The following is a 17,053-nucleotide window of genomic DNA, read 5'->3' as shown; positions in this document are numbered from 1 at the left end:
TCCTCAGGCTCTGCGCAACTCTTGGCTGCCTTTGCATGGCCTATGGCTGCCTTTGCGTGGCCTCTGGCTGCCTCTGCATGGCCTCTAGCTGGCTCTGCGTCAACCCTCTCCCGGCTTCTGCGTTGATGCTCCCGGTACTATCTCTGCCTCTCTGCTACTGTATTCACTGCCCCTCAGCTGCAACTTTGATCACTCCTTCGATTTTTTCAGCAAGCCCTACCCCAGAAAATCGAATTCTTGATCAACTCGGTGTGTTCTCCAAGTGACCCTCAAGCCTCCTCTTATATTTTTTTCGTTGACAATTCAACGACTGTGATTAAGTCCCTAATCAACGACTAAGATTAACTCTGGCTTGATCCATGACTTTTGGACCCTTCTAACACAGTTTTATATTAATTCACATTAATATTTTATTTTCCATAAGTTTAGACTTAGGGACTCCATTAAAAATATTAATTATTTTAATATCTCCCAAACTGTTTAGAATCTGCCCAAACCATTTCTAGGTATTGGAGATCTCATGTGCTTTAGCCTCTCCACCAATTTTCGTGGCTAGAGCACATCCGATGCTACCCCAAATCAACACTCCCTCTTAGCGAGGACTGTGCTCTAGTAATACTCCTCACTGAGTATCACCTTGATCATCCGGCATCGGTCTTGGTGCTGATGCTAGGCTTGCTGCCCAACATCCTCTGTACTACTGCATCATGAACTGCTACCCATGGCTCTGCCACTGCAACTGCTGCATTTGTATGGCAACCCCTCTCATCATGTTGCATCGTGCTGCCCATAGCACTGCGACTACTAACTGGTGCATTGTAACTCAGTTACTGAGAAGTAAGTAACTGATCTCCCAACTCTGACATCTCCGTCAAGCTAGAAACACTCCCGATGCTGAAGCTCCCTCTGTCGCTGACAAGTGCTCCCTCTCTGACCTCTACGCTGCTGCAACAACTCTATGCATCTCGCACTACTGCCTCACGCTGTCCTATGACTCCTGCACTATAGCTCCCTTTGTCGCTCCATCTGCATCTGTCTCTACCGACATCCGCCAGTCCTGCTACTCCTCTTCGAGGCTCCCGTAGCAAGGTATAATCCAAGAGGTTGGGTACCTCAAGGATCCTGCCCCTCATCGCCTGTAGTCCATTTGACTACAACTCAATGTCTCCACACTTCCACTCAAGTGGCGTGTGAGCACTCATGGCACAGTCATCATCTGTCTCCACTTCCCTCTCCGCCCTTACTGGCGCAACCTTGGTCTCAGAAACCTCTCCCTTGCTCTTCTTCCTTGGACATTGGGTTGCATAATGAACCAATTCTCCACAATGGAAAAATTTGACCTTGGAGAGGTCCTTCTTTTGTTTCTCATGCTTTCCCTCAGATGCTAGGGCAGCATCCACCTCCTCCTCCTTGATTCTGATCCCCTTGCTACTGCTTCCTACCTTAGTTAGTCTTTTGATCTAATTCTTGGCGAAGAGCCGCCCACATTTCCTCCCAATCTGGAAGGGTCGCCCTGCCCAGTATGCTCTGGACAAACACCTCCCAGTCTTCTAAGACTGCGTTCAGGGCTGTTTTCACCATCAATTCTTGATCCGGCGTGGCCCCTATGGAAATCAGTTGATCTCGGATCTCCTTCAATCGACCGAGGAAGGTGTCGATTTGTTCTCCCTTCTGCATCTGGTATGACCGCAACTGATTGTCTAGTAGCATCTTCCTCTGCACGGAAGTATGCTAATACAACTTTGTTAAGGCCTCCCACATCTCATTTTCCATATTCTTCTCGACAATATGTGGTAGTACATGATCCTTGACCCCGTCAAGGATGATGCTCTTGGCCCTCGCCATTGCATCCTCATATCTATCATTATCAGCCGGGTCAACTGGGACCGCTATTGTCCTCAAGGCGAATTTCTTGAGACAGTTCTTGTCTAGAACAGATAATATTTTGGCCTTCCAGACTACGAAGTTTGAGGCTCCGTCTAGTCTATGCTAGTCTCTTACCCCGTTCACTGCCATCTCGCTGCTCCTCTACTTCCTTCCTAAAAGTTCTTGGTGTGACTCCCTCTGAGCCTTGATTTCCCTCCTGGAAACCCTTCTGCCAATGTCGAGATGCCCCCACTCCGATTGTTAGTGTCGCTGCACCACTAATCTGGATTTCTTGGCTAGAAATCCTCGGTAGCAACTCCCTCCTCCTTGGTCTTGCCCTGTTAGGTACTGTTCTAACTATAGTACCCCACCAGCTTCACTCTGCAACTTACCCATAGCCTCCTAAGCTCAAGCAAATTGAAGGTTAGAGCTTCTAGGCTCTGCGCAATGCCAGCACCAGCAAAATTTGCACCTCCTGGCCACGGGCGTCAATCCTTCCTGACTGAGAAAGATGACCAGGCACTGCGTAGGTCGAGTCTGCTCCCCTCTGCCACTGCGCTGATCCTTTTCCCGGCTCAAACTTGATGACGTAGGCACTGCGTCACCCCTTCCTTGGTGCTTCTATGCTAGGAACAACTTTTGTCACTCAAGACAACTGTTTTCTGCTACTGTTGCTTTGCTCGGCTTATGTACTCAGTTCTCCTGTGATTTGCAACCACGCTCTAATACCATGTTGGAATTTCTAAGTCTAACTGTTAGGAATCCTTCTTGTAATTTCTGATTTATTTCTTCCTACTTGTTTTGTTAATTAACAAGTTATTTGGCATGTAAACACTGAAAATAGATACAAGTACAGTCTCAACACATACAGATCATCAACTGAAGGAAAAACTAGCACAGAAGTGACACCGTTATTTTTGGACTAATGTCCCCGGAAAAACCCAATGCAGGAAATCCGCTGCCTCTGTTTGAGGGTTTTATTATTAAGCAGTTTTAGAATACAATCTGGGTGCCAGAAATGGCTCACCCAACAGAGAATGCCCTTAGCAGTAGTACCTCTCTGTCGGAGACAGATATCAGCCCCAATCTGCCCCACGAAATCTCCCAGCGTCAGCCTCTAGGGTCTGCGTCAACCTCTTTGGCCCAGCGTCAGCGTATTTGGCCCAGTGTCAGCCTCTTAGCGCTCTACGTCAGCCTCTGGAGCCTCTGCAACTTCCACGCTAGCCCTCCTTAGGCTCTGCGCAACTCCTGGCTGCCTTTGCGTGGCCTCTAGTTGGCTCTGTGTCAACCCTCTCCCAGCTTCTGCGTTGATGCTCCCGGTATTATCTCTGCCTCTCTGCTACTGTATTCACTGCCCCTCAGCTGCAACTTTGATCACTCCTTCCTTAGCAAGCCTTGCCCTAGAAAATCGAAATTTTGATCAACTCGATGTGTTCTCCAAGTGACCATCAAGCCTCCTCTTATACTTTTCTCGTTGACAATTCAGTGGCCGAGATGAAGTCCCTAATCAACGGCTAAGATTAACTCTGGCTTGATCCATGACTTTTGGACCCTTCTAACACAATTTTATATTAATTCACATTAATATTTTATTTTCCATTAAAAATATTAATTATTTTAATATCTCCTAAATTGTTTAGAATCTGCCCAAACGATTTCTGGGTATTGGAGATCTCATGTGCTTTAGCCTCTCCATCAATTTTCGTGGCTAGAGCACATCCGATGCTACTCTTTCGAATTCCTCAGCAAACCCTGCTCCAGAAAATCGAAATCTTGATCAACTCGGTGTGTTCTCCAAGTGACCCTCAAGCCTCCTCTTATACTTTTCTCGTTGACAATTCAACGACTGAGATTAAGTCCCTAATCAACAGCTAAGATTAACTCTGGCTTGATCCATGACTTTTGGACCTTTCTAACACAGTTTTATATTAATTCACATTAATATTTTATTTTCCCTAAGTTTAGACTTAGGGACTCCATTAAAAATATTAATTATTTTAATATCTCCCAAACTGTTTAGAATCTGCCCAAACCATTTATGGGTATTGGAGATCTCATATGTTTTAGCCTCTCCACCAAATTTCGTGGCTAGAGCACGTCTGATGCTACCCCAAATCAACATCTTCGCCTCTATCTCCAAAGCTGCTTTCTCACAAGTGGGTCTGCTCTGAATTTGCAGCTTTTTTCTACCTTTGCGTTGTCAACAATCTTTCTCTTGCCTTTGTTGCGCAGGTATGTTTCCCTCTGTTGTTGTTGCTGCTGGTGCTCTCCTGGATGCTGCTTCGCTAACCATTCCACAGCGATGTCGACCGGTTCATTGGGCCTGGAGAAGTTATGACAATATCTTCATGGGTCTTCCTCAGCCCAATGACACGCCCCGTGGATCCACGTAAATTGCACTCGCGTAGTGATCCTCACAAAGCAATGCGGGTCGTATGGATTGAAGCTTCTGGTGCCGAAAGTAAATTTCTTGAACTCTTCTGTCTCAGCATCTGCATGCTTGAGATTCTGTATCTTGTACAACCAGATCTGCAACAGAAGAGTAGGCCAGGGTGCCTTCTTCTTCCAATGCAGTCTAGCTGACAGTCCCGTCGAGATGTGGTATGACACTTCTTGTGTGATGAGCTTGTTCCATGGCAAACTTTGACAAAACATGCGGAGGCTTCTCCGTGTTGTACATCCATATGAAGGTGCCAAAAGGTGAGGCATACCGATCCGCTATGTCAATCAGTGCCTCCATTGCTGTCTTCAACATGCAAGGTGGATCTTGCTCAAAAATCATCTTATACACCGCGGTAACAAAATGGTTTGACAACTGTGTGATGACTCCTCAAAGGTTGCATTCGGAAAACAATCTACAATAAGTGTTCACAGAGGTTTCCGCTGATGTCCACGCTCACTTCAAGCCCGGGAACTGCTGACGGGCACAAATTGCATCCAAGATGTATGTGGACACGAAGATTTCTACTTGCTAACCTTTGGGCGGCTGTCAAGCTCCTGTTACCAGTTCCTTTAGCCTGTGAGCCAACATGTCGAACTAGTTGCATGCTTTTCCTTCACTGGCCAGTTGGTCCAACGCGATCACCTAACTCTGTGGGAAGGTCTTCATGCTCTCTTGGTTGTACAAGCAGCATGCAAAGATGTCCAAGTACTGATATGCCTTCCACAATGTCTTCGTCTTGTAAATTTGGTTGGGTATCATCTTAAACTTGGCTAGCTCGTTCACCTAGTTCTTCAAGATATCCCTGGAGTTTGCATTGCTGCTGGGTATGCTAAAGGGTGTCTCCATGGTGATCACTAGCTTCGACAAATGGTACATCTGTTGATAGTCCTGTGCCCTGAAGGTAACAATCTTTGTCCCGCTGACACTGCTCAATACCATCGTCTCGGGATCAGTGTGCGAGACGATCCAATGTATCATGTCCGGGCATGGGAACGCGAGAAACTTGCATACAATCTGGTACAAGTTGGACTTGTGAATGTTCACATAGACTTTATGGTCTTTGAGATCTTCCCCAAATGTGCCTGAGAATGTATCATTGATCTCCTACCATTTCAGCTTGATGTCTTTGTCTACGATCAACTTGTCTTCGTAAATCGGCAAACTCATAGACACTCGCTCAACTGCATCTCCAGTTGCGCTTCCATCGGTGTCCTTTGACCCTTCTCTCTTAGAGGTCATTGATCCTGAATTGCTGAGAGATGGACGAACACCTGCTATACTTGGAGACATGGTGACATGCATGGCAAGAAATTTGTCAGTTGAAAACAAAGCAAACTTTGAGGACTAACATGCAACATACCCAGGACACTGCTAGCAAGGATTGCACAATTTTCACTTGGAGGCCGAGAGACTGCCTGCCAGAACTGCGCAAAAGGAAGTTCAGACTGTCGGGCAGTTGGTTGACTGTTGGAATTGCGCAATGCACAATCCAGACTGGCCTACTGGGTGCTGAGATTGCACAATGCGCAATTTCAGCTGGCAAGTCATGCAGGCCCAGGGACTGCATTGCGCAATTTTCTGGGCCAGCAGACACTGCCTCTCAGAATTGCACAAAGCAAGTATGGAGGACACTGTCTGGCCAGATTTGCGCATTTTTGGGAGGAAGGCAGAGCCTTCCCTCTTAGAAATGCGTAATGCTGTCCGGGCAAGGCAGAGTCCGGGCCAAGGTTGCCCAGGCCCGCCGACGGGCGACTGAAAACATATGAAGATCTGAATGCATGGTGAAATTGAGTGTAAACAGGAGTGAATGATCATGCATGAAAACAGCAAATGCAAGATTCAGAAAACGGAAAAACATGCATGTGTGTGAAATGAGTCGCCGAATCGGCAACTGTCTGTGCAAAACAGTGTCATGCATGCGACAACAGTGAGATGCAAACGAAAACTGAAACGGTGCTTGTACAGGCTAACATGCATGCAAACGACATCAAACGTTCACAGAAATCAAGCAGACAACACTCACACAAACCAAAACACAAAAAGCGACATAAATGTTGCAAAAGACAAGTAAAGTGGACTTACCCGGAAATAACTGAGTTGGATGTGCCGAAGACTCCTAGATGTGCTGTGGGATGTTAGAGCTCCAAGATCGATGTGAAGAATGAGCTCTGAAGCGTCGAATAAATAAGTTTGAGGCTTATGACGCGCATGCCACAAATCTATGAAAAAACGACACTTGGAGGGAAGTTTCTAAAATGATCTTTGCATGTAACCTCCAACTACTAAAAATAGATCCCTAAATCTAGGGATGCTTTTTGCATGTTGCTTTTTTCTATTTCGGGAAAAGAAACCCATGCATGCAAATCAAGTTTGTTGGGTCCTGGGCAGAACCAGTCAACCTTAAGGCACATGCAACAACCTGCTTGATTGAGAGAGAATTTTGCGCAATTTCTGGGAGGAGTTGGGCTGGCTGTCCCAGAGGGATTGCTCAATTTCTGGGAGGAGCAAGTGATTGTTGCCTAGAATTACGAAATTTTTGCGCTGAGCTGCAGTGTTGGGCCATATTGCGCAATTTTCCGAAGGAAGGCTGTCTGACTGTATTGTGCAATTTCTGGGCCTAGTAGGCTGCCCAGTAGATTTGCACAATTTCTAGAGGGAACGCTGGTTCCCCTCCAGAATTGTGCAATTTTCTGAGGGAGCTGCTCAGCCAACAACTAGCTTAAGTCCGGAATGGCAGCCTATGAAAGGAGTGAAGCAAACTGACATGCACAGGCTGGCAAGCCACTAAAAAACCGATGAAGCCTATGTACTTGACAGTGCAAGACATGTTGCTAGGATGGTTGGTAGGGAGGCTCCAAAATGAAGCTAAGGAAAAATTTTGGAGGGTGGTTGTAGCTGCTACAACACCTAGCTAAGAGGGAGTGATGGATATGGTTATCTACTTCATGTGTCATGCACTAGACCAGGACTAATAGTTGTAAGCACTAGACCAGGACTAATAGTTGTAAGTTCTAGTGAAGGCCATGAGTGAGAGAAGAAAATTGGATAATGTATTTTGAAGGGTTGCTGAGATAAGAAAGGGCGGATTGATTTGTGGAATATGTTGCTGCATGAGAAGTAGGAAAGGAAGTTGTATGGTTGAGGAATATTCTGTCAAGATTCATTGGGAAATCTCTAAGTCCTACTATGAAAAGTTGAGAAGCAACACCAAGCTAGGAAACTGGATTCGTCCTAAACCCCCTGCAAATCCCGAATCCAGCGAATCCGACACGATTCGGTCCGGATTCGTGTCCAAATCACAGGACACGTCGTGTCCGAGGGCGTGTCGCGATTTTCAGGGGCGTGTCGCGATTTTAGGACACGTGTCTGGTTTCCAGGACTCGCTAAGCTCAGCGCGGGTATGAAAAGGGCGTGTTTGCTCATTAATATTTTCATTTGGTAAGTGATTTGTGCTGTTGCAGCAAGGAGTAGAGCATTTTGGCAGCTTCATAATCATGTCTAGGGCCTAGTATTGATATGCTATTCATGGTAATGTTAAATTCTTAAAGTAAAAGTGACATTCTCCTTAATCTTCATTTTCATCCTTTTACTTAAATTTTTAACATTACCATGAAATGACTCAGGATGTTTGAGAGTGGTTCCGGCCTCATTGGATTTCATATGGAGAAAGTAGAATTTTAGATTTCATTCAAAATCCAGCAGACTTATCAGTTTTTCAGGATTTTAGGATTGGGGGATTGCAATGTTTCCATTGAATTTTTTCATGTATTAGGGTATGGAACTCGTATTTAATCAAGAGCACCAAACCAAGAGCTTCTGAATATGTCGCTCCCGCTCCTGTTTTCGCTCCCGCTCCCCGCTTTCGCTCCCGCTCCCAAGTAACACTGTTCCTGATGATATGGGTCTGGACACCATTGTTGAGTTGGCATTGGCCAACATGGATCTCAATGATCCAGTGCTAGAGCCTGTTAGATTTGATGACTTAGAGGGGTCAGCCTCCATACCAGTAGATGCAAAGGCGACTATGGATACAGGGGAGGAGGAGGATGTAGAGGAGAGCAGTGGGGACCATGATGATGGGGACAGTGATGCTGATTCTGATGCTGATTGATGCCTTGAGGCTTGTATACCTGTAGTGTTTTATATTTTCTATTTCTATTTGCCATTGGCATTGCACCAACACTACCTATGTAACACATTTTGATTTGATGACTTAATGAGAAAACTACAGTTGTCAGTGTGTTTATCTTACTATCTTGTAGTTGTAACTTGTCTTTCAGTTATGAATTATGAATCATGATTTAAATTTTTAATAGATTTATCATTTATGTGACCAGTACCACTGACATTTATTTGAATTTTGTATGTACTATGCATGCTAATAGCTATAGATGAAGATCTATGTTTGAAATCAATAAATTTGTATCATTAATTAAAATTTGTGTAAGAAATATGATAATATCTAATTTTTAATATATATATATATTTTTTTTTAAATATATATTATATATATATATATATTTTTTAATAAAATAATATATAACGTGTCCTAACGTGTCCTGTTCCGGGGGGTCAGCGTGTCCCAAATCCGACACCACGAATCCCGAATCCTACGTGTCCCGAATCCCCGTGTCAGGTGACTTAGACACCAAGTTGTCTAGAAGACCCCAAAGGTTTGTATCTATTTATATACATTTGAAAGTTTGTCACTAATTGGGGTTGTGTTTGTACAGGTAAATCTCTCGAAAGTTTGATAGCATATTTTACATGCCTAGAGTTCTTGATCAATTTGATTGGGAGAGATTTGGTGTTGATCTGTTTGATTGGGGAGGATTTGTTACCGATTGAAATAATCGGGAAGTTGAGGCTTTGTGTGTGAGACATTGCCTGGGAGGACATCTGGTCGGCACTATGTGTTGATGTCTAGTTCCTGAAGTAGGGAGGGTGGCGTTGGTCGTAGAGCTCTGACCTCAGATATGCACCTAGATCCCTGGGTTGATGGTTAGTAAGTAAGCTTGATGGTACCTAGAGAGGCTAGAAGCTTTAGTCCATCTTAGTCCCACTTGGATAGATTCCCCTGGTCAGGAATCTAGTCCGTGGCATTATGGTGCCTAAATTGTTGAGAGACCTCAAATAGATTTCCTTGGTCAGGAATCTAGTCTATGGCATTGTGGTGCCTAAACTCTTCATAGTTCATATAGTTTGAGATCCTCTGTATGAATACCTCCCTACGGTTCGGTCTTCATAAAATGTATTTGTCACAAGAATTTTTATTATTGTTACAATAACTTATTAAAACATGGGTTTCATGCTTGGGCCATCATTTTAAGGATTAATAAAGAGTCATTAGAGTCATTGTATTTTTAATGAGACCCTTCTTGGGCTTTCAAATGATGTAAAAAGAATTATTTTTGAGTCAAAAATGAATTATGTAACCTCCACACCGAGTCGGCCTCAAGAAGATCAAGTCGGCCTCAAGGAAAGCAATTCGACCTCATTGGAAGGCTATATATACAAGGCAATTCGATTTCATTGGACCATCTCACTCTCTCAAGCATAGTTTGATATCTAAAGCTGGAAGCTGGAAAAATCCGAAGTTGAAGGAAGGGGCTAAAAGGAGCGCGAGTTTGGTCAAGAAGGAAGGGAAGAAGAAAATCGAAGTTTTGGTCTCTCTCTCTCTCTCTCGTTTGGGTTGGTTTACGAGATCAAAGTCTCCTTGTCAAGGTCAAAGTTGCAACTGATGCTGAAAAGTTAGAGTTGTTGCTGATGCCAAAAGCTGCCAAGTCGAAGCTGTTGTTGATGTTGAAAGCTGCCAAGTCGAAGTTGTTGCTGATATTGAAAGTTTCCAAGTCGAAGTTGCTGCTGATGCTGAAAGCTGCCAAGTCAAAGTTGTTGCTGATGTCGGAAGTTGCCAAGTCGAAGTTGCTAGGGTCAAAGTGCTGCTGCTACTAGGTTGAAGGTTGGATCGAAGAAGAAGAGGTTGGCTTGGTGTGGAGGAGGTCTTTGACTAGGCTGAAGAGTCTTAAGGAAAACTATTGAAGGAAGATATTTTGACTGGGTTTTCCCCTAGATAGGGGTTTTGCCTTGGCATAATGCCTACATCTTGTGTCTTGTGTTTTTGTGATCTTCATGCACACATAATTTGGTAATTTCTTGATGAAATATAATATAACAAATACGTAAAAGAAGCCAACATAATTCACAAATAATTATCAAGAAAGAGAAATCTAACCCTAATCCTACTAGCATTGATTTCTCAACATTATAGACCTCATATCAATCACCTTGAGCCATAATCATTAAATATCCTTTAGGTGAGTTTAGGGAAGCCTCCCTTGCGTTCAAATATCACTAAAGAGAGGGAGAAAGGTCACTGAGGTGACGATTGCAACCCTTTCTCTTGTTGCCCTAAGGTTTGATTTTTCCTAGTGGGGATTTGCACTAGTCATGCTAGATTTTGCGGCAGCATGACCCATCCTTAGCACCTTCTTGATGGAGATCTTGACCATTGGAGGCTGATGTCACCCTTGGAGAATCTTTTTTTTTACATGTGTGGGATAAAAGGAGGCTTTTTGTTATGTTTTATCATTGATATTGTTGTTGTTTGGGTTGATTTCTGACCTACTTAACTTGTAAACACTTAAAATATTATTTTTAGAGCTTTTAGTCTAATTTCAATCTAAATTGACTTGGTTGCCCTCATATATGTAGAGGGAGGTCAATTTAGGACAGTCATTGTCATGTATAGTCATTGTTCTTTTGTGAGAGAGTGTGCACTAATTCTCGTCTCTTGGATGCAATGGATCACTAAAGGATAATGAATTGTCTTGGGGAGGATAAAATTGCTTGGAGAGTTTTTCTCTTGGATTGATAAAGTAATGCTATCGTGAATTGTGCTATTTTATTGTGAGTATATTCTTCCATTTTGCAATGTTGTAGAATTAGGGTTTCTATGAACTTCTCATGATACATTGAATATTGTTGGACACCTAATCCTCTATGGGTTGGTGTAGAATGTGAACAACCACGAGAGTCCAAGAGACCTTGGGATGTGGAACCCAACGGTTGCACAAATGTACTATAAATGTATATCGTGTCAATAATAATGCATCCAATTAATTGAAAATCACTATGGTTTGATTGAGAGGTTTTCTCTTGCTTGCTCCAACCAAGGTCTTCCACCTTTGACCTAGCCCTTTTCTTGAATCCATATACCAATGTTTGATAAGGCACTAGTCTAATTGTGTCATTCTTTGAAAAAACTTATCCTTTTCATTTTTTATGGTAAATTAGGGTTAGGTTATGGAAAATTCAGCATTAAATAGTAATAAACACCTTAATTATCATAGTCCTAGGGTTAGTCTTTGCGCCTCTTAAATTGAAAAGGAAAAAAAATATTTTAATGCATTTTTTTAGCCATAATCCTAAGGTTGATGTCTAGGGTTCAATAGTTGTTTTGTGCATTTTCAGCCATTGAAAATTTGTTTTAATATTTTCCCTCGTTTTCCCATTAAATAACCTTTGATAGTTTATTGTTTGTCCTTAATTGTGAGCTGTTTTCTTATTGTTGCCCTAAATTTTGCATGTTGTAAAGTGTTTTTATTATAAAGCCTAATTTATGACAACAGCCATTTAATTAAGGCAACATTTGTTTGGAATCTATTTGAGCATCTTGAGAGCTTATCTCACACCTCTAGACTTGGCCATAGGTTTTTTGAATGTGCTACCTCGTTTCACTCGGAGCCATTATTGAATAATATTCTGGAGTCTCTAATTGACAAGTTCCTTGGAGGGTATTTAGCCTTGGAATCCTTTGATTACTTAATCTCCAAGGAAGCCTTCATTGTGGAGATAACATCCATTCACAAAATAGTAGGGGAACAACCACTAAGGTGACAATGGTGGCTGATCTCATTGTTTCCCTCAACCTTGAGTGCCTAGTGGGCTTTGCTCTAGGCTGCTAGATTTTGTGTTAACGGGACTCTAGTATTGGAGTGTCAATGCTCCAAAAGAAATGAAGTGAGAGGGTGGACAAATTGGCGTGAAGAAAGTAGTAGGGAAGGAAGCCAAAATACAAACTTGGAAATGGAGCAACAAAAAGATGAAGTGGCAAATACACACTAAGAACTTTTGAAAGTAAACAATTTAGAAGATAAATAGTTAGAATAGGTAGTAGAAGAACACGCTCCATGAGTAGATCTGTGCACATGTGCTCACACACACACGTACAGGGAGAGGGAGAGATTGCGACTTCTAAACTATGTATTCCCTTGTATAATCTTAGTGAAAGCATATTTTGCCTTTAGGACATCATGTCTAGTTCTAGAGGCTGTGCGTCATTGCCAATTGACAACTCTCTTTCCATGCAGTGTTATGGCTAACTTATGGAGTCCTTTTATTACACGTGGTTTTCAATTTCATTTAAGTTTAACCTGAGTTGTTTGTTATCTGGGGATGCTTAGTTGTGAGATCTGACTACATTATTTTGTACTAGGTGTTAATTTTTCAAAATTCAATTTGTTGACTTCATTGGGATCCCTTTAAATAATCTATTGCTATGTTTTTTCCATTTTCCTACAAAGGGACATTGCCGTTGAAACAGAAAATGGTGGTTTATGTGAATCACTTACTAATCTTAACATCTGATAACACTGTATTTGGTATGAAGTGATTATCAAAGCTAGCATATGTAGATTCCATTATGAACATTTATAACAAGCTAAAATTCCTTAAAATCAATAGTGCAATAGTCCTGTTAACAGAAAATTCTAGTCATGGGTAATGGCTTTTAGTCATCCTTAACTTTTGTATCTTTCTACATTTTACTATATAAATATTTTACTTGTTAAAGAAGTGGAGGACGATCTGTAGGGGACTTGAGAATTATATTGTCTGACATTCGTCTAAATGATGAATCTAGGCTGCAAAGTTTCTGGTGCCACGCATTCGAGCTGTTTCAGGAAAAGACTCCTTCAAACCTACTTACATTCGATTTCTCAATGGATTTAAGGCATATTCACAAATATTTGCTGTAAGTGTATGTTTGTTCATTAGCGTTTAATTATTAATGTATGTTTAATACGTTGTTAGCAAATTGTGAAGGTTTTCAAACACTCGCAAATGTTTGATAGTGGATTCATTGTTCAGATGGATCGAGTGCATGTTTTGCTTGTTATGTCTAACAAGTTCTTTCCAGAGTATGAAAATTTTTAGCCGACCAGGCTTTTACTGACCAGCAGTAATATCTCATGAAATTTGCTTTTTACAGAGGCTTGCGTTTGGTGCCCGGAAGAACAGATATCTTCTTGAAGATTGACTGCAATTGAATTTCCAGTTAACGTAGGCATTATTCCCCATAAAAGTGGGATGTTTAGATGCTCATATATTATTGTTGGTGTAAAAGGAAATTTCCTTTTTCAATTACCGAAAGGAAATTTCTTCATTATGTAATTAACGGAAGACTTGGTTTAGTTGTTGGATTTCAGCTTGATGATTTTCAATTACGGTCTTACAGAAATGATGAATGTGTTAAAGGATGGGCGTAGAATCGCATTATCATATATTGTGGTAAAGATGCAGGTGCAAAATATCTTTAGCTGTGTGTAAAACTGCAGGAATGGCAAACATCATGTCTTGGCACAAGCAGTCAGGTTTTCCTTCATATTCTATCAACCATATGTCTTGATTTGCGTTGAGAGTGCAGAATCTGTTTTTGTCGTTTTCATATAGGGGACAGGGGTATGTTTGCAATAAAAGCTTCCGAAACAAGGATGTGCAGCCCCCTTACCAAAGACGAGGAATTTCAAAAGGACCTCAAACTCCAAGGCCACCCTATCATCGAATCGTTGAAGTTTTCAAAGTAAACCAGCCATTGGCTCCTCGAGTCCAATCCAAGAAGAAAGACGAGAGAGCGCAGGAGTAACGGAATAGAAATGGGTTGGGTAAAAGCCCCCAAAGAAGCAGACTTTGGCCTGTTCTAAATTCGGATAGTTGGCTCCATAGCTCGGTTATTACGGGACATTTTGAGAGAAGGTCCATAGACCTTCCCTAGCCGAAAGAGAAATGTCGAGATCGTCGAAGTGATGGCATGTCTAGAGCTGCGTCAGCTTATACCGTTCCATTTATGTTGTGACTGGGCAGGCCAGCTTGGGAAAAGAATCGATTATTTTGAAGAAAAGGGGTATCAGGTTCTTTCGTGACTGGAATGAAAATTCAGGGCCTCTATCAACCAATCAATGGGCGCATAAAGACCCTCCCCTTTCTTTGATAATGAAATAACAGGTATAGTTAGTACGTCTAGTTGGGAAGGGAAGTTGGTTTTGTTTCTCTCCATCCCACCCACTAACTGTATGTTCATGAAATACTTTGTATCATGTAATAAAGTGTAATCACAAATATAGCGATGTGTCTCTTTGTATATGATACTAAACATGAAATCTAGTAAACTACCTCATTCTTGCAACACCTTTCCATTCGTACCTAATGCTCTTATTGGTTCAAGAGTGATCCAGACTGGATTGATATATTATTTGTTGTCCATCTTGATGCTTTTAGAGTGGAAAATTTGAAGAAATCAACTTGTAGTGTCATTTTTATTAATGGTCCTAGTTTTGCAAATTTTGGGTGAAAAATGGCATGAGCATTTTTAAGGTCTTAAATGACCACTTTTTATGGTACCAATCTTACTATGGACATATATTCCATAGTCTACATATCAATATCTTTCCAACAATGCCAAAATCACCTAAATTGGAGCTCGTATGAGAAAATTATGCCCTTTTAAACTTTAAATTTTACCTTTTGAAATTGACCACCATAATTCAAGAGGATGCCACCTTAGCACCCCGTTAACCATGAAAAGGATCTAGCCACGTGGGCACTATGAAGAAGAGTCTAAAGGGTCAAGTTGTAACTCATATTGAGGGTTGAATGGGTCAAATTTAACCCCTAGTTGGCTATTTGGCTATGTTATAACTGTGCCACTAGAAGGAAAAAGGGTTCAATTATATTTGAATACATTTAGTTCCATTTATGAGTAGAGTAGTTGGGAGTGGATAGAAAGAGAAGAAACAAAGAGGGTTTGTATATTGTAGTATCTCATGAGCCATAGGTCTCACTTCTTTGTACTTGCATCAATTTCCATTCAGAGAAAGAGAGAGTAGAGCAACCTCACCTTCCAATTGGGTTTTCTCTCATAAGGGTTTTTTGTTGATTCCTTGTAGCATCAGATGTGCTCTAAGCCTCAAAATTTGCAGTGTGGCTTGGACACATGTATTCCACAATACCCAGAAATCGTTTTGGGAAATTCCACCCGGAGACAGTTTTATTAAAATAATTAATTATTTTTAATGGGTGCCTAAATCTAAACTTAGGAAATTAAAATAATTAAAAGATATTAATCTAACTGTGGGTGAAATTTCTAGAAGACGAGGATCAAGCCAAAATGCTTTGAGCCATTGATTAGGATCTAATCTGGGTCGTTGGTTCTCAATAGAAGGATTATAAGAGGAGGCTTGATGGGCATTTGAAAGACACATCGAGTGGAGATCAGAAGATCGAATTTTTGAAGCACAACAGTTGCTGGAAGAGGAATTCGAAGTGATCTTTTGCAGTGAGGGGCAAGGGTAATTTCCGGAGGTAAGTTTTTCCTGGGCCGGAGAGTACAAGGTAGAGAAGGCAGAATGACATCCAGAAAGGCTGACGTTGGGCCACACAGAGCTATGTTGTGGCAACGTAGAGCCTAAGAGGGAGATCAAATTCCTGCTGAGGAAATCAAGTTTCAGAAGCCGGGATCCGGGGTGTGAGACCGGGAGGCTAACAGGTGAAGTTTCCAGCCAGCAGAGGATCAGAAGGAGGGGCAACGCAATCCCAACAAAGGTGACGCAGAGACTGCATGGGGTTGATGTAGTTCTGCACAGAGGCTAACACAAAGACTGCGTGGGGTTGACACAGTTTTGCGCAAAGGCTCATTTCCAATGAGATCAGAGTCGGTTCTTCTAGTGACAGGGTGAGATCATCTCACTATTTGTTTTGCCCAGTTTCTATCTGTATCGTATAGCCAGTTAAGCATCCAATGAATTGTACTTAGAATTACTACTGCTTAATAATAAAACCATTAGCTACTGCACCGATTTTCCCGCATTGGGTTTTTATGGGGACTTTTGTCCAAAAACAATGGTGTAATGTGTTGTGTATTTATTTCTTGCTCAATTTCTTGTTTCTCCTTATAATTTAATTGGTGAAGACTACAGTGTATTAATTTTGGTGTTCACTGTAGGAAACCGTAAATAATTTGTTCAGTAATTAACAAATAGAAGGAACTTAATTAGTTGTTGCAGTGGTGATTCGGGTAATCAAATTTTCACATGGTATCAGAGCTGCAGGTGAAACAAGAGAGCAGAGCTGGGAGACCAACGCTAAAGAGAAGGAGGGTCGAAGTGCTGCGTAGGCAGCAAATTGAATCCTCAGAGGGATTGTGTAGTGCAGGCCAGGAGGGCAAAGATTTTCGAGGAAGGTCTCTCTTTGAGTGAGTCGATAGAGAGGTAAGACTTCCAGATCTAAGTTTTCCAGTGTCAGAGGGAGCAGCGCAACAACTTCAGGGAAGAGGCAGTTTTCTGGTGTGATGAAGTTTTCTGCAGCAGTTGCTGGGGCAGAAAATCATTAGAAGGAAGAAGGGAGACACTGTTGAGGGAATTCTTCCTCAGAGGACTTCCAGCCAAGAAGTCTGATTTCTTAAGTGCTGAG

At 42.0% G+C, this 17,053-nt stretch overlaps 1 protein-coding gene across 2 annotated transcripts in view; it reads left to right on the top strand.

Moving 5' to 3' along the window:
* The window catches only part of LOC149232017 (chlorophyll(ide) b reductase NOL, chloroplastic-like), a 345,384-nt gene extending 331,530 nt beyond the window's left edge, over positions 1-13,854 (top strand). Inside the window, exons 12-13 of one of the 2 annotated variants that reach the window (XM_089376417.1) lie at positions 13,230-13,340; positions 13,578-13,854. In XM_089376417.1, the coding sequence (XP_089232543.1) occupies positions 13,230-13,340; positions 13,578-13,625 (159 nt within the window). In that variant the 3' untranslated portion in view covers positions 13,626-13,854. The remainder of the gene's footprint in view (positions 1-13,229; positions 13,341-13,577) is intronic. The other variant, XM_089376419.1, reaches the window with a different exon arrangement.
* The last annotated feature ends 3,199 nt before the right edge of the window (positions 13,855-17,053 follow it).

Source organism: Pinus tabuliformis, chromosome J (genome assembly GCF_031772625.1).
Source record: "Pinus tabuliformis cultivar Carrire ecotype Pingquan chromosome J, CPIR1, whole genome shotgun sequence".
Classification (NCBI taxonomy): domain Eukaryota; kingdom Viridiplantae; phylum Streptophyta; class Pinopsida; order Pinales; family Pinaceae; genus Pinus; species Pinus tabuliformis.
This window is presented reverse-complemented; position numbering and strand designations above follow the sequence as displayed.